At 40.5% G+C, this 22,546-nt stretch overlaps 1 protein-coding gene across 4 annotated transcripts in view; it reads right to left on the reverse strand.

The window, feature by feature from the left end:
- Nucleotides 1–22,546, reverse strand: part of SNX25 (sorting nexin 25) — a 133,403-nt gene that overhangs the window by 47,870 nt on the left and 62,987 nt on the right. For all 4 annotated transcript variants that reach the window (XM_032413637.1, XM_032413635.1, XM_032413636.1 and 1 more), the window contains one exon: nucleotides 16,516–16,586. In XM_032413637.1, the coding sequence (XP_032269528.1) occupies nucleotides 16,516–16,586 (71 nt within the window). The remainder of the gene's footprint in view (nucleotides 1–16,515; nucleotides 16,587–22,546) is intronic.

Genomic DNA, 22,546 nt, shown 5'->3' on the forward strand with positions numbered 1-22,546 from the left:
TTATTTAGAAGATTTTCATCACCCTCGGAAGAAGCCAGGTACCCATTAGCAGTCACCCAACCCTCTCAGCCCTGGGCATTTTTATGGGGCTTTCTCTATGGATTTGCCTATTCTGGACATTTCATATAATACGTGGTCCTTGGTGACGAGCTTCCTGAACACACTGGGTGGTTCCCTGCTCAGGGCTTTTTCATGCCCTCCCTCACTGGGGCCCTTTCATCCACCCCTGGATCTGCAGGGCTCACTTCCTCACCTCCCTCAGATCCTCAGTTCAGGTCTCGGGGAGCCCTCCCTAGGTACCCTATTTCTAACTGCAACCCCCAGCCTACAACACTGCCTTTCTCCCTCTCTGCTTTACTTTCTCCACCTATAACCACACTTATATTCGACTTATTTATCCTGTAAGTAGGTCCTCATCAAGGTCGGCATTTTGCTTATTTATACACTCTTGTATCTCCAGCACCTATAACAGCGCCCGGCAACACAGCGGAAACTCATTAAATATTTGCTGAAATGGATGAATGAGCTGTGTCAAGTATTCCTGAGCGGTAACAACCAGAGAGCTGACATTTCGCTAAGTGCTTATTATGTTTCAGGTATTGTGCTTCTCTGAACTTGGGCTCTGAAGGAGAGAAACAGTATCCTCACCTCCCATTCTTCACTCTGCGGCAACAGCATGGCTTCTATCCCCTCTCCCCACCAAATCTGCCATTGCCAATCACTAGCGACACCCATGTCAATACAGTGGAGAGTTTTCAGTAGCGTCTGGAATCAGACTTAAATTTGAATTCTGTCATGCCACTTATTATATGGTCTTAGCAAGAATTTTTTTTTTTAAGATTTAATTCAAAAACATTTATAATGGTATGTTTCCTTATGTTAGCATTATACAATTTCAAGTAAAAACAAAAAACTTACACAATATTAATTTCTAAAAATGACTAAATATTTAGTCATTTCCTTGTGGAGAATGGACAGGCTTTGCATACATGACAACATGGAGGCAGGATTGGGATTGAGGGAAGGCTTTTTTTTTTTTTTTTTTTTTAATGGGAGAGAGATGAGCTGGTTTTAATGCTGATGAGAAGGAATCACTTAAGATAGAAAGAGAAGTGACAGATGGGGAGAGGCATCCAGAAGACAGGTAAATGGACCAGCTTTGGAAAAAGGCCACCTCCTCCACCACAGTAACACAGAAGGCAGAAGAGAGGGGATACATACAAAGCAAGTTTGAAGACTGGTGGTTGGAAGCTGGGGCGGTTCCCCTCATATGGTCTCCGTTTCTTTGAAGTAGTGAGTAAGGTTATCTGCTTACAGGGAGATAAGTAAAAAGGGCAATTGTTCAGAGGCCTGCAGAAAGTGGGGAAGTGGGAAATCCTCTATGGAACGCAGAAGAGCAGGCTCACTTCAGAAACAATAAGATTGTTTCAGGCAATGTTCAGGGCCTAGGTGACCACTAGAAAAATATAAATATACCTAGGCAGGTAGATCACACCTTCTGAAGGTGAGTTCTAATGTGCTCAGCTTAGATCGGAACTACCCATATTAAAGAAGGGAGTCTGGGTTCTGCTTCTTGGTGCCCCTCCAACTGTTTTATAGAACACTTTGTAATGTTTTATAGAACTCTGCCGGAGACCTCCAGTCCCTAGGATGGTCATTACCTCTCTCGACCCACTTAGTTTGTGCAGATGCCTAAAACAGTACCTAGGCAAGCTGAACAAACTACTGAGACAACTTCGGTGAGTACCACAAAACATCTGATCTTTCAGAAGCAGCTCTTTTCTGTACGTAGCACAAGGGTAACAGGTAGACTTCAGGTCAACAGATGGCTTTGTTCCAGAGGGTCTGTCAGATATTATAGGATGACTTTTCTGTATGTGCACTGAAGAGATGCTTTCATTTGACTTTAATAATAGTTTCTCAACTTGTCCTATGCCTGGCTGATAGGCCCAGACCAAGGAGCTCATTAACTCAATGTTAATAATAATAATGAGGATAATCTCAAGAGGAAAAAATAGTAATTCAGAGTCCCCTTAGTGGGAGATAAAGGTAAATGTAAGTCTGCTTCCAAATCAGTCTAGCACAAACTAGGATGCTTTCTGTGTGTACCAAAACAAACACATGTTTGGAACAGCTAATTTTTCAGAAAAAATATTTTCATTTTTAAAACATACATCTTTAAAATCTAAATTTTACACATTTTTTCTAAAGATTTTATTTATTTATTTGACAGAGCACAAGCAGGGGGAGCGGCAGGCAGAGAAGCAGGCTCCCAGATGAGCAGGGAGCCCGATGTGGGGCTTGATCCCAGGACCCTGGGACCATGACCTGAGCTGAAGGCAGACGCTTAACGACTGAGCCACCCAGGCATCCCTATTTTACGCATATTTAAAATACTCTAAAGTTTGGGAACAAAATAATTGCCTTTTATAAAATAAATCTAGGCCACAGTTTTAATTTGGGGTTAAAATAGGCTAGTAAAGAGACATATATAGGAAGAAATTGACACACATTTATCAACAACCAAATTCTTCTCTTAAGAAAGCATAAAAACCTTTCTAAAAGCACAAAAACTAGAAGCAAATTCCAAAAGGAAGGAAGAAAGAGAATAAACCTTCATCTAAAACCCAGCTGCAGGGCTGAGAAGAATATTCTCGTGTTCTACTTGAATGTTGCCTGCTCACGTGAATACAATGCCATTGTCTGATCACAAAGCTTGTTGCTAACGAATTTGACAGCAGCTTGTTGCTTAGGCAATTCTGTTTATTTTTGCCTCAGAAAACTAATACCACGTTCAGTGCTAAATGAGTAACATGGAACTCATGCAGCCCGTGTGTGTGTCGTGCCAAAATCCTTGTAAATCCAGCGATGCAGATGAATATGCTCTGTGACCTGAAAACCCATTCAGTCAGGAAGTATTCATGCCACGAAAAGTATAGGCCAGTGGGCATGTGACAACACACTGTGGCCCAGCTCAAGCCAGATTCACATGGCTGGCTCTCTGTGGAGCGTTAGGGAACACTGTGCATTGTTACAAGCCGGTGAATCACACAACTGTTTGACCTAGCTTTAAAAAGAAGCCAAGAAGATAAACAGTGGCAGGTGAAACACTGAATGGCAGTGGCTCTTGAAACTGGGGCCAAGATGAACACACAAGTGATAGAATATTCTAAAGCAATGAATTATAAATATTTACTGTTCTTCCTTCTGAATAGTCCAGATTCTACCGAGGCCACAACAAAAGGAAATGGGTGCATTGGGTTCCTCTGCTGAAAAAAGAAATTCAGATTAGACATTGGGTGAATGCTCTTGGCTATGAAGACCTTGCAGGAGACCTATGGACAACATCTGGCACTGCTTTTTGCTTTAAACTTTCTGCCCACAATACAGTTCTTCTTCAAGCAAGTGAAGTGTCTATCAGTAAAGTACAAACACCAGGGAGAACTGTTAGGTACGACTTCTAATGAAGCAAAGGAGAGTGAAGTCACTTACAGTGTAAACTAAGGACTCCAGAAACAGCACGAATATAGTGGATTAACATGGCACTACTTTCTTTTTCAGGTCCTAGAAAATGTCACGAGCAGAGTATTTTTTCTTTTCTCATAGCACGCTACCAAATCCCAAGACATCTCCTGACGGCAGCACTCTCGGCAGGCTGACTGGGGGAGTCGATGGGTAACAGAGCAGGGGTTCTCATCAGCAGCACTACTGACGTTTTGGGCTGGACAAATTTTTCTCGTGGGGGCCGTCCTGTGCATTGCGGGAGGCTGAGCAGCATTCCTGGCCTCTACCACTAGATGCCAGCAGCATACCTTCCCCCAGATGGGACACCCAAAAAGGTCTCTGGACACTGTCAAATGTCCCAAGCACCCTGGGGGGCCAAACTGTGCCCTGCACTCCCACCCCACCGAGAAGTACAAACTCTGTGACAGTTAAGGAGACAAGGCTGCACACTTGCCCCCTTCCCCTGACTCCCCAACATGTGGCTTTCCTCCCCAGGATGCACAGGCCTGTTCTTGCCCGCTCCCCCACCTCCCCACTCCCTCCACCCCCCGCCCAGGCCCTCGAGGTAAGGAATTAAAGGAGTTCCTCACCGGAAAATATTGGGCCTCCATTCCTCAACTCGTGTCCATAGTGACAAACAAACAATCCTTTGAATCTTTCTTGTTCATGTAAATAGAAGTTTTAATAAACCCTCTTGAGAGAAGGAGTCAAGGAACGGGTATGTATTTACCTAGGGACTAGTCAAGTTTCAAAATGAAAAATGGTGCTCCACTTTTTAACATGAAACTAACAGCAATTCTCAGTAGTTACTAATCATCACAAATTTCTTCAAAATTATCTGAAAATCACCTCAGAAGTTGCCCAGGAACTAAAATATATATACATTTATCTTTCTTTTCAACTTGAGGCCAGTATGTTCTTTTTCAAAAAGAACACCTGGGATTTTCTTACCACATCAAACACCTGAGTTTCAGTATAAAGTGTCACTCCACTTTAGCAGAACGCATACTTGAGGAATAAGCAGACACATGGCGGGAGCTGATGGCGGAAGCCCTCATGTTATAATGGAGAAGAGTACAGAGAGCTGGTAGTCTGACCTGGCCCAGTCTGGTCAGGTATGCTTACAGTACACCTTTTCTTCCTTCCTTTAAATGTCTCAAGTACTCAAACTCCCTGCACTTCCTTTGGTTTAAAGCCCTCCAACATGCCTGCAATACATTTTTAAAGTAATAATGTCGTATCAACTAAATCCACACAATAGCTAGGAGAGTCCTGCTCCCAAACAGGAACCATGAGTTGAACAGGTATGAGATATACACTTAGAACACAGACCCAGCCCAATAATTTGTAAGTTTTGAACAAGACTTTCATAACATCTACCCATGTGAATAAGCAGTGTAGTGGGAAGAGACCAGGACTAAAAATCAGGAGACCTGGGTTCAAGTTCAAGTTCAAGATCTGTGTGTAACTAGTTCTAGTTACACCAGGTATATTATTTACCATCTCTAGACCTGAACTTCATTTGTATAAATGCAGGTGTTAGAATATATGATGATTAAAGTTTTCTTGGGGTACAGACGTGGGAGGAGGACTGGCTATAATGTTATAGGACTATAGAGAGAGTAGTAGAAGTGCCCTGAGCCCTTAGACCCTCCAGGCAGAGGACGGACAGGGACCAGGGAGCCAGGTGGGATGCTGGAGAAGGGATAGCAGGTGCTAGAGGCTGCAGTACCCACAGCAGGAGGGCTGGGCAGGGAGAAACCCTGGCAAGGGCCCCTGTAGCCATGGGCTGAGGTGTCTTCTAAGTTTAGGTCATTCATAAATTAGGAACTGTTTGTATCAGATTGCTACAATGCTAGAAAATCAGATCATATCAAAGCACAATGAAGGATGCTGAGAAGTCCACTAGAGTCGACAGATTAGCTCCCTTCTTTCAGGCAGGGGCATCTTTAAATGCAAGATCAGACAAAGAAGGTACATATTATCTTTATTAAAGTAACTTCTAATGGAAATCATTATGGTCCTTATCAGCAACTATCTGTGTCCATATACATACGCAGTATTTTCTGAAGGTCTTCTATAGTTCTACTTGATATATACAGTTCTAAAACTGTTTACTTAAACTCTAAAGAAGATGCACAACTTGACCAAAGCCCATCTATACTATGAGCATATTACTCCCCAGGGTATACTATTAATACTTTGCAGTTTCTAGCAGACTCAAATCAACATCATGTCCTTTGTCGTAGTCAGCTGAATAAATGTTACTCTTGAATCACCTTAACTATTCTTCATAACATTTCAGGATTCAGTACAGAAGAACAGAAAAGAAGGCTTTAAAAAGGGAGCTGTAATCCTGGACTTATTCCCACCAAGCTGCAGGGACAATTTAGCTTATGTCCTGGTACTACTTAGAATTCCTATACTTAGCCCATGTCTTAGTTCGTTCAGGCACCTACAACCACAGACTGGGTGGCTATAAACAACAGAAATTTGTTTCTCAGTCCTGGAGACTGGAAATCCAAGATTAGGGTGCCAGCATGGGCAGGTTCTGGTGATAGCCCTCTTCCAGGATGCAGTTGGCCACCTTTTTGCCACATGGTAGAAGCACCTAGGGATCTCTCTGGAGCCTCTTTGATAAAAGCACTAGTCCCATCCATGAGGGCTCCACGCTCATGACATAAGTACCTCCCAAAGACCTCACCGCCTACTACCATCATGTTTGGGTGTTAGGATTTCAACGTAAGAATTTTGGGAGACACAAACATTCAGACCACAGCAGTCAGCTTATTTCAACAGACTATTACTCAACTAGTCTGGTTGTTCTAATTGTAAATAAAAGGCTAAAGAGTTGGCTACTAAAATACAAACAGTAATACATTAATGGCTCTTCATTATCTACAGCAGGGGCTCTGTGTGGTTCCTGGATGAGTAGCATCAGCATTACTGGGGAACTGTCAGTACTGCGAACTCTTAGGGCCCACTCTAGATCTCCAGGATCAGAACCTTTGGGGTAGGGCCTGGGAATCTGCATTGTAACAAGCCCTCCAGGTGATCCTGACGCACACGATAGTTTGAAAACCACTGCTCTACAGGATTAAGTCCAAACTTCTTAGGATAGCTTACAAGTCTCTTTAGTTTCAGCTCCTGTCTTCCTATTAAGCCTTATTTCTCCATTACATGCCAAGCACCAGCACAGTGTCTCACCTGACATAACTTATACACAGGAGGCCATTCCACAACTGTCTTCTTTGTCTGTGGACATGTGGTACCATCTATCCATATCCACCTGATAAGCCCAGAAGGAAATGAGGGCCATTCAATCTTTCCAACTCAGTGCTGCTACTCTCAAGAAAAAGTCTTTCTTGACCTCTGTTCCAGGTAGAGCTGACTGCCCCGCACATCCATTCCACTACTAAATCCTGAACATGTAACTCTCACCACATTATCAAATTGTATTATAATTTTGTATGTGTATCTCCCTGTCTCCCTGTTAGACTATGATCTCCTTAAGGTCAGAGACAGTTTTTCTCATTGCACAGCGGTGCCTAACACATAATGGCATTCAAAAAAATGGAATGACTAAAGACCTACTTCTGGTGATTAAGACTTCCTCCAGAGTACATTATTCTCTACTGATATGAGGGGTCCTAAAAACTCAAGAGTTTTCTTACCTACCCAGAATCAGGGGAAGTGGGGTTGTGATCAGAGAAGAGACATCTGAGATAAAATATAAAGGTAAGTAGGAATTACCTAGACAGAGTGAGATTGGGAGGAGGGTAGCATTCTAAGAAGAATCAAGAACATGGGCAGGGAATATGAAGCAGGATGAATCAGGGTGAGTTGAGGAAAAAGAAACACTGGTGTGGCTGGAGTACAACGAGAGGGAGTGGAACGGCAAGAGATGAGGCTGAAGACAGAAACGCGGGCCAGAGCAAGCAGGACCTTGTGGGCTGCGTGTCTAAGAACAATGGGAAGACAATGAAGAGTTTTAAGCATGGAGGTAACGTGACGGCATCTGCATGTTTTTTTTTTCTAATCATTGTGACTTTATATGAAAAAATATATTAAACAGGGGTAGGAGTAGATAGAAGGAGACCAATTAAGAAGTTATTACCATAGTTCAAGAGAGACCGGTCGTGGAAGATGGTTGTGTAGAGAAAGAGAACAGAGTTGAGATATATTTAGGAGGTCAATCTGTGTGACAATAATGGAATAGACATAGTACATGATGAAGAAGGAATGAACAGAGATGACTCCTAGTTTGTGACATATGGATGGATGGTGATCCCATTCACTGAAACAAGAGTGACCAGTTATGTGGTACTTTAATTTGAACATTTTCATTTGGAGGTCCCTTTATGATATCCAAATAAAAACACTGAGTAAGCAGTAGTAAGTAGAAAAGTAGAGCATAGAAGTTCTGTAGAGAGAAATTTGGAGACTTACCAGCATATAGGTAAGTGAAAGAGAAAACTAGCCAAAGAAAGGGCAGAGGCAGTGCTGCCCAACAGAGCTTCCACGGTGATGGAAATATTCTTTCTGCGTTATCCAATATGGTGGCCACATATGGTTACTGAACAACTGAAATGTGGCTGGTATGATAAAAAAAACTGAGTTTTAAATTTGTATTTACTTTTAATTAATTTAAATTTAAATAGCCATAAATAATTAATAGCTCTTATATTGGGCCACGCAGGTATAAAATAATGAGAGAGTTAGAAACAAATACTAAGAAACTCCAACATTTAAAGGCTGAACAGAGAACAAGCAAGCAGAACAAACAAGAACGAGACAGAGTGCTAGCAGGATAGTCAACAATGTCAAATGTACCGAACGGTCAAAGAGGATGAAGACTGGAAAAAGTTCACTGAAATTATCTAGCTGGACTTGGCTAAACTTCCTAAATTCCATGACCAATAAGCAGTTAAGGTTGTTAGTGGGGAAAACTCAGGCCTTAGTCAGTACATTTGGCCAGGATGAATGATAAAATAAGGTCAGAGGCAAGAAAATTTTGTGAACAAACTAAATCTTCTGAGACTAATTGTTTCAAAATTTTGTGAACAAACTAAATCTTCTGAGACTAATTGTTTCAAATTGTTTAGTGTTTATAAGTTTTCTCTAAGATCTTTTCCCCTAATTATACCTAATAAAATTTTCTTACCCGTAATACATGGAGATGAGTTTGATAATATGATTTTTTTTCTAGGACTTATTTTCCCTAGAATCATGTCAGCAATTAAACCACTGAAGATGTCAAAAATCATTTGATACCTTATTTCTTGAAAAGATAAAAATCTCCCCCCCAAAAGCCACTAAAAATCAAATTAAAATTCCTACTTTGTTAAGGAGAGTAATTTGTTCCTCATTTATGATGTACTAATCTAAAGTGATTAGTGAGGGGCGCCTGGGTGGCTCAGTCGGTTAAGCATCTGCCTTTGGCTCAGGTCATGATCCCAGGGTCCTGGGATCGAGCCCCACGTCAGGCTCCCTGCTCAGTGGGGAGTCTGCTTCTCCCTCTCCCTCTGCCTGCCTCTCTGCCTACTTATGCTTTCTCTCTCTCTGTCAAATAAATAAATTAAATCTTTAAAAAAAAAAAGTGATTAGTGAATCTAAAACACATGCAGAGTTTTATGTGAATTTGCTGGAGTTTGTTGAAGCCTCAAAAAACCCTTATTTTGACCCTTCATGAATATACAAAGTAAAATAGTCCCCAGGCCCTCCTCTGTCATCCTGAGTTAGCTGGCTGGTTCCTTAAGGTCTCAGAGAGCGTGCAGTCAAGTAATTTCTCCCAACCTGTTATACGACACTTTTTCCTTAAATGTTCAAGGTATTTTCACAATTGCATAACATTTCTTAGTTGTCAGTGATTTTGACTGAAAAAGACTTGCGGTGCCTGGGTCAAGCAGCCAACTCTTGATTTCAGCTCAGGGTCCTGATGGAGCTCCGCACCAGGCTCTGCGTTCAACGGGGGGGGGGGGGGGGGGGGGGGGGGGGTTCTACTTCAGGATTCTCTCTCCCTCTGCCCTTCCCCCCCACCCCACTTGCACGCACGCGCGCTCTCTCTCACGAACATGCTCTCTCTCTCTCTCTCTCAAATAAGTAAATAAATCTTTAAAAAAGGAGAGGGTGCCTGGTGGGTACAGTCAGTTGGGCGTCCAACTCTTGATTTCAGCTCAAGTCATGATCTCAGGGTCGAGAGATGGAGCCCCACACTGGGCTCCGCCCTCAGCGTAGAGTCTGCTTGAGATTGTCTCTCCCTCTTCCTATGTCCCTCCTGCTCATGTTCCCTCTCTCCTCTCTACAATAAATAAATAAATCTTAAAAAAAAAAAAAAGAAAAAGACTTGCCAGAAACATCTTTATATGTAAAAACAAAACTATATTTATAGTACATATATATCACTACATTCATAAATAAAGTTCCCATCTCTAGGTTGAATCCTAAAATATTCTTAGGATCCTCCATCTGTTCATTCTTTTTTAAAACTTCAGTTTCCCACTCACAGAAATAACATTGAAATAAGGAGAAACAGTACTGGAAATGAAAGTGCTTACAATCGCACACACAACCTGGTTGCATTGCTACATGGTCACTCAGAGATATAAATGAGCACAGCCTGATTTTCCAGGTTTAAGGAAACCAATGCAGGCCAGCCGGGCTTGTGGCAAGAGATTAACAGAATAAGGTTTTTCCCTGACTCTTTGCCTGATTCTTTGCCTGAGGTTTTTCCCTGATTCTTTCACTGAAGCACACTATCCCTAAAATTCAAAGATCACTAAAAATAACTCAACAATTATGCTTTGGGGAGCCTTTAATGCTAAAAATTTAACTTTCCTTAATGACTTTAACAGGGAGGAAAATAAACACACAAATTTGTTTGAAAAGATCAGTTTAAGGAATGATACAGTAGCTATCTAGAACCGGTTTTTAAAGTAACCTTTTATTTGCCAGCCACACATTAAAACTCCAAATCTCACAAACAATAACTACTTCCTAGAAGATGTTACTGAATATTCAATTAAAAGAAAAAGTAAGGACAATGGGGAATGCTAAATTTGATCTTCCTCTTCTATAAAAAAGTATGTGCACTTATAACAACCTAATTATTTAAAATTCCCAGACTGGAATACCTCATTCCCAGACATTGCATCACCCTCCTAGTCAGAAGACTCCAAAAATACTTTTAAAAGATTTCATAAATAGGGGCTCCTGGATGGCTCAGTTGGTTGAGCATCTGGCTCCTGGTTTCAGCTTGGGTTATGATCTACAGGTCGTGGGGTCGTAGGATTGAGCCCCAGTTCAGGCTCCATGCTCAGGGTGGAGTTTGCTTGAAATTCTCTCTCCCTCTGCCCCTACCCGCTCTTGCACTCTCTCTCTCAAAATAAATAAAATCTTTAAAAAAAAAGATTTCATAAATAATCAACTTTAAATTTTCTATTTCCATTTATATGTGATTGTGCATTATACGGTTTCTCTAACCTTGTTAGGGCTATAATGTCCAGTGGCACTACACTGAAATGTTCTCTTTATTATAAAAATATGAACATAAATAGACTTGAATTATTAACCATGCCATTAACCATAACCTGAATACAATTAGGGAGAAAATTTTTAATTATTTATCAAAAATTAATTTTTATAAGATTTAGAAAATCTAATAACTCAAATAACTTATAAAAGTATTGAACACCCTTTTTAAATGGAATTAGTCAATAAAAATATAATGTGAATATTCTATCAAAACATTCTGGTGATACACAGACTAACCTGGGAAGGTAATTATAAAAATCTTTGTTTTGGTCACACTTACCTCCCCACTATTAAATGCTACGTGTGGCTACATTAAGTGTGAGAGTCTGCTTTGTGAATGAAGCAACACCAAAGCTGGTTCTCCCCACTAAGTTGTCTAGCACACATTCTGTCCTCTGGGCCCACACGAAGTCCCCTGCAAATGGAGATCACTTCTCCCAAACTCTAAGCCTGTAAGGTTGTTTCAAGCTAGTTTTGCATACACAAGAAGCAGAGTCCTAGACTCTGAGAAAGAGAATCTCTGGCTCAAAGCCAAACCAGATAAACCAGAATGATCCAATTAGAATTTAGAATAAACTTAAAAACAAATACATTTGATCAGAAAGCGCTTATAAAATAAGACTTTACTTATTATTCCAGTTCAACTTTACTACGCATTTTACCTGCCAGAGACCAGCCTAGATACTTGAACATGCTACTTCATTTAGTAGAACTTAATAAATGCTAAAAACTCCTAGAAATTCCTGATTATTTCCTTAGCGTCCAATGTGGCAGCCACACACTTAAATTAGTTTTGCCACGAGCTGAATTTTTAGTCTCTACCTTCTCATTCCTTTTTTTAAACAGCTTTACTGAGATAAAATTCACATACTATAAATTCATCCATTTGCCACATACAATTCAATGGTTTTTAGTATATTCAGTGTTGTGCAACCATCACCATAATCTGAATGTAGAGGAACATTTGCATTCCCCCCAAAAGAAAACTTGTACCCACTAGCCCTCATACTCAAACTTGTACTCACTTCCCCTGCCAACTCATCTCACTCTCTGCTGATGGCCCCAGGTAACCAATAATCTACTTTCTGTCAGTACAGATCTGCCTATTCTGGGCATTTCATATAAAGGGAATCACACAATATGTGGCCTTTATAACTGGTTTCTTTCACTTATCATAATGTTTTCAAGGTTCATCCATGCTGTAGCATGTATTAATAGTTATTTATGTATTTTATGAATCAATTCCTTTTTATTGCTGAATGATATTCCATTGTACGGATATACCACCTTTTGTTCATGGCCATTTGGGTTGTTCCTACTCTCTGGCTATTATGAATAATGCTACTACAAACATTCAAGCACAGGTTTTTTTTGTGGATGTATGTTTTCATTTCTCTTAGGTATGTACTTAGGAGTGGAAACTCTAGATCTCATGGTAATTCTATGTTTAACATTTTGGAGAACTGCCAGACTATTTTCCATCTCCTCCAGCAACATATACAAGTTCCAATTTCTCCACATCCTTACCAATTTTTTTTTTACACTCTAGTGAGTGTAACGGGTATCCCATATTAGCTTTAATTTGCTTTTCCCTAGTATGGAATGATGTAGGGCATATTTTCATGTGCTTATTAGCCATTTGTATAGGTTCTTTAGGGAAATGGCTATGCAAATCCTTGGCCCATTTTTCAATTACACTGTCTTTTGATTATTGAGTTGTAGGAGTTCCTTATATATTCTGGATACAATCAGATATATGATTTGCAAATATATTCTCCCATTCTGTAGATTGTCTTTTTTACTTTCTTGTGACACACACAAGTTTTTAACTTCTAATGAAATCCACTTTACCTCCCTCCTCCCCCTGCTATGCTTCCCTTCATTCTTATACAGACCCACACATTTTGCCAGAGTGCGGATTCCATGGAAACTGTCTTTGTTCTGGACACGAAGACACACTGTGGCTGAAATCACCTAATGGTTTCAGCTATCCTACTTTTTGCTGAGATTTTATTTCTTACTTTGAACCCTATTACAGACTTAAAAGAGACTAATTTATTTTTATTGTTTCAAAGATTTATTTATTTACCTTAGAGAGACAGAAAGAAAGGGCGGGGCAGAGGGAGAGAGAAAATCTCAAGCAGACTCCCTGCTCACCGTGGAACCTGACACGGGGCTCAATCTCAGGACCCTGAGATCATGACCTAAGCTGAAATCAAGAGTCAGCTACCCAACCGACTGAGCCACCCAGGTGCCCCAAGAGACTAATTTAGAAAAGCTAACGGCTGGTACCAGAATTAACCCAAAAGAAGAGTAATGCAGCGCATCTTAATGTGGTCAGAGAGCTTACTGAAAATAAATGTTTCTAGCATTTTCAGAAAAAAAAGTCACTCCAATGCTATCTCGAACATATCAGTTATAATGCTGTGGGTTGAACTGTGTCCCCCAAAAAGATATGTTGAAGTTCTAAACCTTGGTACCTGTGAATGTGACCTTATTTGGAAACAGGGTCTTTGCAGATGTACTAAATTTAGATGAGCTCGTTTTAATTAAGGTGGGCCTTAATCCAGTATGACTGGTATCTTTATAAGAAAAAAGAGACACTGACACAAGGAGAATGCCATGTAATGATAGAGACAGGGACTGGAGTGACATGTGTTCAAGCCAAAGGACTGCTGACAATACCAAGAGCTAAGAAAACGGTGTGGAAGAGATTCTTCCCTAGAGCATTCAGAGAGAGCATGGCCCTGCTGACACCTTGGCTTGGGACTTCTAGCCCCCAGAACTGCGAAAGAATGCATTTTTCTTATTTAAGCCACCCAGTTTGTGGTACTTTGCTATGGCAGCTCTAGGAAACTAATACATATAATAAACTGAATACTTAAGTTATAATCAAAATTCAACCAGAATACATCAAATTAAGAATACATTCTTAGCAGTTTGTCCTTATATACCTACAATGTGCTTACATTCTCGTGTTAAATGTTCATGTTAAATACTAAGTACGTAATAAAAGACTAATCTTGACAATTTATCTTTGCAAAAAGCAAGAAGATTAAAATCCATTTGAGTATTACACTCTGTGGACATGATGATAATCACTGTTAACCAGTGACCTCAGAGAAGTAAACCGGTCTCCTCTACTTTCTGTCCCAAGGCAACATAGCTCCAAGGCCCCAAGTGAGCTCAGCTTGTCTGCCTTTTCCCCAATGCTTGGTAGAGGGAGGCCAGGATACCCGAGAAAGCTGAGAGCATCTCAAATAGCAAATAGAAGCATGAAAGTATCACTGACAATGTTTAATAACAGCTTATCTGTGCCCCCCTCCCACCCTCAAATTCATTAAGTCCTAACCTCCAGGGCCTCAGAATGACCGTATTTGGAGACAGGGTCTTTACAGTGGTGATTAAGTGAAAATGGGGCCATTAGTGTGGACCCTCATCCAATAAGACTAGTGTTGCAAGAACGGGAAATTTATGAGACTGACGCGCTACCTACTGCGCTAACGAGGCACCTAGAACAGGAAATTTAGACAAAGACCTGGGCAGAGGGAAGACAATGTGAAGACAGAGGGAGAAAGCCAACTACAAGCCAAGAAGAGATGCTGAAACAGACCCTTCTGTCACAGTCCTCAAGAGGGACCAACCCTGCCGACCCCTTGGACACCTTGATCTCGGACTTCCAGGCTCCAGAACTGTGAGAAAATAAAGTTCTGTTGTCTAAGCACTCGGTCTGTGCTACTTTGTTATGGCAGCCCCAGTAAACAAATACAACACCACAAAATAAGGAAAGGTATCTCTGACTAAACTCAAGTATCAAGGAGGAACAATGAGGAAAGATAATGGTGACAACTAGAATCGCATCCTCTTAAAAATATCTGTCCGAAATGAAGCGAATAAACCTTGGTACCTGTGAATGTGACCTTATTTGGAAATAGGGTCTTTGCAGATGTAGGATCTTCTCTGCAGGAACAGTAGAAAAAAAGGAGAGGAACAGAGCCCACAATCCTGCAGGAATCAATCAGACCACACATCCCTTGCTCAAAAGCCTCCAGAGACTTCCTTCCTCGTGCCGACTAAAAGCCAACGTCCCAGCAGTACCAGGAAGGCCCTTTGGAATGGGACTGCACCCGTGTTCAGCCACCTAGGCAACTCAGGCAAGCCCCGCGTGCTTCTGCCTCAGAGTTTTTCACCTGTCCTTCCACAGACACCCTCAGGCCCCCAGGTCTTTGCTCCCAGGTCACCCTATAGGTGAGGTCTTCCCGGATGACCCTATCTGAATGCAAATCTTCCTCCCCCTCCAGCTGGGCCAGCATTCCCTTCTATACAACCCACCTCACAGCTTTGTTTTTCTCCAGGGTACATATCACCATCTAAAATACTGTTTACTTGATTTGCTCATTGTCTGATTGCCTCCCAGTCTCAATTTGGGGCTTGATGAATGCAGAGATTTTGTTTTGTCTGCTACTGTATCATCATCGCCTCGCTGATGTTGAGTAAACATTTTTTAAATGAACAAATTTGTACAATCTTCCCTCCTGGGCGGAGATTAAGAATTAGTGCCTCTTCCTAGTCTGTATCTTCATCTCCTTTTTACCCAGCTCCTATCTCGGTCAGTGACTCAGACACAAGGAATAGTCCCCAGGCCAAGCTTCCTGTTGCCTCTGAGCCACTTAGAAACCTGGGAGCACATTTTAGGGCCCTGGCCCAACTCTTCCTTCTTTTAACACTCTGCTCCCTGATGGGACTTGAGCGGGCCTGGAGGTTTTCACGGAAAGGCCGGTCTACAAGGTAGGGTTGCTTGCCTCTCAGCCACAACTCAAGACCTGCACTCTAAACAGTGACATGACCTTCAACTTCATGCGTGACGGGGGTATGCTGGCCCCAGGCCAACTATAAGGGAGCTGAGAGCCAGCTTTACACCTTAATTACTCCTACCATGCCTGGGTAAAAATCTCACTTGAAGAGAAACAAATGGGAAAAAAATAGAACTTTTTTTTTTTTTTAATGTAGAAAGAGGAAAGAAGCTATTCACGATACAAATCTTAACTAAAGGAAAAGGTTGAGGAAATTATGAAACATCAACTCACTGGAGTCATTTAAATAACTATCAAGATTATGTTTCAAGTTAGAAATATTAATGAATATTAAGATTAAATTTTAATGAGAAAAAACTGTAAAATCATGCTTACTTTAAGAACAGAAGCACTCTATACTCAATGATTTCAGCCTTTGAAAAATTATGACTACAGATGAATAAAGTTTAAAGAAACACAGAAATACAAATAGGGGGTTTTGTTAGCATGAAGTTATATTTACTTTCTCTAATGCTGCTGTTATACTATTATTTTAATAAATTGAAAATATTTAAATATAAGCCAGAAGAATGCTCATACTTGCCAACATTCTGACAAAAGAGAAGACCGGGGTAGACCGAGAACCCTTAGAATGTATAACTGAAGAAAACAAATTGGTTCTTACCCTTGTGCCTCTTCAGCTGGGGAAAGCTGCTAATTGTAGTTGCTTGGATTATTTCTACTACAATTTGATACCTGATATTTAAAAAGAGAGAAAAAGAAAAGATCGAATATTTAGAAAATGCTGTTTTCAGAGATAACGTTTAGACTGTATTTTGTACTAATCAAATAAAACACAGGGCTCTCTCTCTCACAAAATAAATAAATAAAATCTAAAAAAAAATAGTACCTATTTATCTACTATTTTATATTGCTGTTTTAAAGAGTCAAACTTCCACAAACAGTGCTGTGCACCTAAGAAATGGTATGCCCAGTCCTTTCAGGGCCTAACACTTCTCTAAGAAATAACACACCTTAGCCTAAGATAAAATTGTGGTTTTGTCTATAAGAAAGATATGCTACCTTTTTCTCCCCAACTAAATCATGAGCCTCTCGAAGACAGGGATTGTGTCTTGTATTCTCCTACAGAACCTAGCTTGGCACTAAACACATGACAGGCACTCAGTAAATATTAATGAATATTATGGACTGAATGTTTTGTTCCCCCAAAATTCATACACTGAAGCCTAGTCCCCAATGTGATGGTATTTGGAGCTGGGATCTTCGAAGGTGATTAACCCCTAATAGGTGGTGCCCTCACAAATGAGATAAGTGCCTTTATAAAAACAGACCCTAGAGGGGCGCCTGGGTGGCTCAGTCAGATAAGTGTCTGCCTTCGGCTCAGGTCAGGATTCCAGGGTCCTGGGATCGAGCCCTGCATTGGGCTCCCTGCTCAGCAGGGAGTCAGTCTGCTTCTCCCTCTGCCTCTCTCCCTGGCTTGTGCGCGCACGCTCTCTCTCTCTCTCTCTCTCTTAAATAAATAAATAAAATCTTAAAAAAAAAAAAAAAAAAAAAGACCCCAGAGAGCTCTTTCCATTTTGTGAGGTTACAGTGAGAAGGAGGCCCTCTATAAACCAGGAAGTGGCCCTCACCAGACACCCAGTATCCAACCCCTTGATCTTGGACTTCGCAGCCTCCGGAAGTGTGAGAAATAAATGTCTGTTGTTTAAGCCACCAGCCTGTGGTATTTTTGTTATAGCAGCCCAAACTAAGACAAGAAGCTACATTAATATACAATAACATCTGTAAAACTAAACAGGTACAAGTAATATTCTGAACAATCTGTTCTTCTGATATTCTTGGTGATTCATGCTCTGGAACAAATGAGTCATCAATGGTACTGAAGAAACACATGCTGTTTGAGCGAGGAGTTAAACTTCTTAAATGAATCCATAAAATTACCATGAAATACCAGCTAACATTTACACAGATGCCTCTCATTCAGTACCAGGTACTTGTCTAGATACTTTCTCTCATTTAATCCTCACAATAGCTATTGTAATTATCCCCACATTACAGAGGAAGAAGTTGTTCAGGTGGATTAAGAAATCTATACAAGGTCTCACTGCTTTTAAGTACTAGAGCCAAAATGATAACCTGGGGCTGCTGATTCTAAAGTTCATGCTCTTGACCACTTTCCTGCTGCCCTAAAATTCAATATGGGTTCATGTTTATCTTGTGTCAGGCCCTCCCAAGGATACAAGCATGGCCAACACCAGATCATCTCTGCAGCCTCACTGCCTTCTAGGTCCCTCTTGGATACCGTTTTCCTGCCAAACCAGACCGCATGCAATACCCCAACACACACTCAGCTCTTTCCTGGCCCCCAGCCTTTGCTCTATTTCTTCTCCCTCTTGCACACAACCTCTCCCCCTTATCTGCTGAAATCCTATTTGTTCCTAAATATCAGTTCATAGCATTCTTCTCTCAGGGTTCTCAGATTCCTCTCTCCTACAGGACAGAGTATTTGCTCCTATCCATTTCTTTAGCAAGTTGCACTCCACTTCTGATCTTAATATCTTGCTTCCTATTTAGCAATTTATACCCACATGGGTCTCCTATGCTGGACTACTAACACCCCGACAGCAGGGGAATAAATCCAAGGACCCACAACTAATTCATCTTTATGTACACCAAACCCTCCTCACAGTGCCTTGCACATAATAGGTATTTGAAGATGATTATTGAATTTGTAAAATTCACCTTCGCTTGATACCAAAAGACGACGTGGGAAATGAGTGACTTTCATTCTCAACAAAAGCTCACAACATACAGTTGACCATTGAACAACATGGGTTTGAATTATGTGGGTCCACTTATATATGCAGATTTTTTTCGATACAGTACAGTGCTATAAATGTATTTTCTTTTCCTTATGATATTCTTAACATTTTCTTTTCTTCAGCTTATTATAAGAATAAAGTACATAATACATATCACATATAAAACATGTTGATTGTATATACTATTGATAAGGCTGCCAATCAACAGTAGGCTATTAGTAGTTAAGTGTTAGGGGAGTTAAAATTTATACGTGGACTTCTGACTGCGCGAGGGATTAGAATCCCAACCCTACGTTCTTCAACGGTCAACTGTACATCCAAATGCTGGCGGCTATCCTTGCTGGCACAGGGTTCCTAGTCCTCCGGGAGGACTATCTACCCAGCTCTTAGGAATAGTCAGCACTCACTCGGCTTTCTTCATCCAGAGGAGTGCGTGGCCTTGCTGGTGCTGAGTTTGGTTCAAGAATCTGGAGGACTGATATTTGCGAACACCCTCTTGATCAGAAGTGCACAAGTATGTGTTTTTCCAAAATGATAATGTAAACTCCAATATTAAGAGGAAGCCACTAACAAGAATTTGGTTCTTTTCCGGCTATGGTGAGATCTTACCTCCAGTATCTTTTATTCCAGGGTCAAGAAAAAGGTCACATGAAGACAGCCATCTCTTACCCGAGTTATCACCTCACCTCTCTTTAGTTTTGAACACTCAGCTACATTAATAAAGACTCAGGGCAGGTTTGTATTTTTGAAGTCTTCCCATCATCTCAAACTCACCCGAAATGCTACAAAATTAGTCTTCAAAATAATCACCTTAGAAATATATACATTTATTGCCTTTTACTGTCAATTGTTCAGAACTTTGGAATTCCATCAGAATTGACTTCTAAGTTATTTATACACACACACACACACACACACACGCACACCCAAATATTAGTCTCCTCAATTCTCTACGCACATCTTACACAATTTTTTTTTTTTTAATTACTATTTTAGAGCTGTCTTGGATGTGCACATGCTGGAATGTCTTAGGAGAGTCAAAAGCCGAATAAACCCTCAGGTGTACAATATGGTAAATGGTTTAAAATAGGTTTTATGCTAAAATTAGCAATTACAGGGGTGCCTGGGTGGCTCAGTCGGTTAGGCATCCCAACTCTTGATTTTCGCTCAGGTCCTGATCTCAGGGTCATGAGATTGAGCACCATGTCCAGCTCTATGCTCAGCGCAGAGTCTGCTTAAGATTTTCCTTCTCCCTCTCCCTCTGCCCCTCCTGACCGCGTGAACGCGTGCATGCGCGCGCACACACACACACACACACACACACACACACACACACCCCTACACACACACTCTCTCTCTAAAAAATAAATAAAATAAAATAAAATTAGCAATAACATAGATTAGAATACCATATACATAAACAGGTTTTTAAAAAATTTAAAAGTTAAAAATAATGTTTTCAAAGTTGCTACAGGCTACTTTGTGCCAGGCTAGGAACAGTGTTTTCATTTAGAGGGACTTCAGTTACAACATTTGAAAAGAAATAAAGATGTGGTGATCTCAGCTGGCTACGCTAAACTGTTTCCCAGCTAAGTGTAGCAGAGTAGTCAAGCATGTGAGCTCTGTGTGTTCAAATCCTGCTTCCAACACTGACTGTGTCACCCTGAAAAAATTATTTAAGCTTTCTAAAACTCAAGAGTCCTCATTTGTAAAAAGACTAACCATATTTTTGAATATTATTTCAAAATATTATTTTGAAAATTATTTCAAAAGTAACAGTATTTATGAATATTAAATGAGATAACACCTTTAAAATATTTGGAATAGTGCCCAACCCACAGTGAGAGTTTAATAAATATTAACTATTATTTTTGTCCCTTAACACCGCTGTTGGTTGGCCCTTTAGATATGCAGTATTTAAGGAGATGATGTGTGTGCGTGTTTGTTAAAATATATATAAAAAATTTTTAAGTAGCCTTACTTTTCTCCTGATTATAAAAGTATCTCAGCCTAATCAATTTAAGGCCACCAAGGTCACTGAAGTCCAACAAAATAAGGTTTATTGACTCATTTCAATAAGCATGAAGAAACATGGGGTGTCTCCCCAAACCAAGGAAAAGATAGCTTCGATGGGATTCTGGGGAAGTATGGAGTGTAGATGAAATTTTAAATGAAGCAGCATGTTGACAGGTTCCAAGCAGAGCTGTGTAAATCATCATTTCACATAGATCCAGGGTCTCACTTTCCTGGCAACTACAAAGTTATAATAAACATGGAATGGTTAGTCCAGAAAACCCCGTATCTGTAGCTCTACTTCTGACTTATGTAAATGAGGGTGCTTCTCTGTGTGTCAAAGTGACTGAAACCCTCCAGGCAAGAATAGGATGTGTCACTCTTACCGAAATAATTTCAAATGGCAAAATCTAAGATTTTAGACAGCAAAGTTTCTCAGTGAATAAGAAAGCAGTGGTCATTCAAAGAAGGTTATCATCATGACATTTTACAGCTGCTATGCATTCTTGGAAAAAAAAAATATCATTTCCTGTTAACTTTGTAGCTGGTTTTAGTTTCTGTTATTCCAACCTGATAAATGGCTGGGCAGATTTTACTTCCTCAGGCTGAACCCATTTTTACTTTCTCTGAAGTAACATATATTCATTGAAGAAAATGGGAAAATATACAAAGCATGACATTCAAAGTCAATCCCACTTAACACTTGGTAAGTATTTACAGACTTCTCTTCAAACAAATTTTTTTGTTTTCTAAGACTGGATTTATGCTATAAAAGGCCTTAGAGCCTTTTCAGTGTATACCATCTTCCAATACTATTAAATACGCGGATGCAGCACCATTGTTAAGTGGCACTCCATTGTACAGGTGTGTCGACACCTTTTTTTCACTAAGCCCTAATGGTCAGGCATTCCATTATTTCAAGCTTTTCTCTATTTTAAATAAAATTGCAAGAAACTTTCTTGGAAAAATCTTTTCACACGTTCATGATTATTTCCTTAAAATAAGTGCTTATGAATAATAACTGTATCAGAAAGAATACACATTTTGTGACCTGCTTTCCATATTATAAAACTGTGATACAGAAAGGCAATAATTCATACTCCTCCCAGGGGGACATGAGGTCGTCTGTTTTCCTACATCCTTGCCAACCCTGGGTGTCAGATTTTTAATCTTCGCCGATATTATGAACCAAGGAAAGTCTCTCATGTTAGTTTTTATGTCTGAGGAGAACAACAAGGTTCAGAGCTACCTTCCCACGGGGTGTGTTTAATGGTATTAAGCAGGAAGTGCCATTAGGTTGTAGCACCACCTGGGGAAGTATTTTCAGTCAGGACTCAGAGTAGTCAGAGTCTCTTTCCTCTAATGGGACTTTTAAACCAGTTTTCCATTTTTCTAGTGTGTAGAAGGCAGCCGATTCCACAGAAAGACTAAGGCATGCTTCCTAAGCTTTTTCCATTCGTGGCACACGTGGCAAATGATAATATTTGAACAGAACCGCCATCCCAGGTCCTACCCAGCCACCTGGAGGGCTGAGGAAACCTTTATCCCCACACACCTATACGTTACATTTGAGTCACACCAGTTAGGACGTTCTGGACCAGAGCAGCCTGCGGTATCCCGAACTTATGTAAACACACATGCACAATTCATGCTATGTGTACAGAAAATAACCTGGAAAATACCAAGTATTGTCATGTGTTTGCAATGTGGCTTCTATTTTCTTCATCTGGTTTAGATCTTTAAATTTTCCTAAAATAACATGTTACCATATATTCATTTTCTAGTTCCCAGAAGTCTATGGAAATTACATGTTACAAAAGCAAGCTAAGTTATGTCACCACTGGCTAGCTGGTGTCCTTC

The sequence above is a fragment of the Phoca vitulina genome, unplaced genomic scaffold (assembly GCF_004348235.1).
Source record: "Phoca vitulina isolate PV1807 unplaced genomic scaffold, GSC_HSeal_1.0 scaffold15, whole genome shotgun sequence".
In the NCBI taxonomy this organism is placed as follows: Eukaryota; Metazoa; Chordata; class Mammalia; order Carnivora; family Phocidae; genus Phoca; species Phoca vitulina.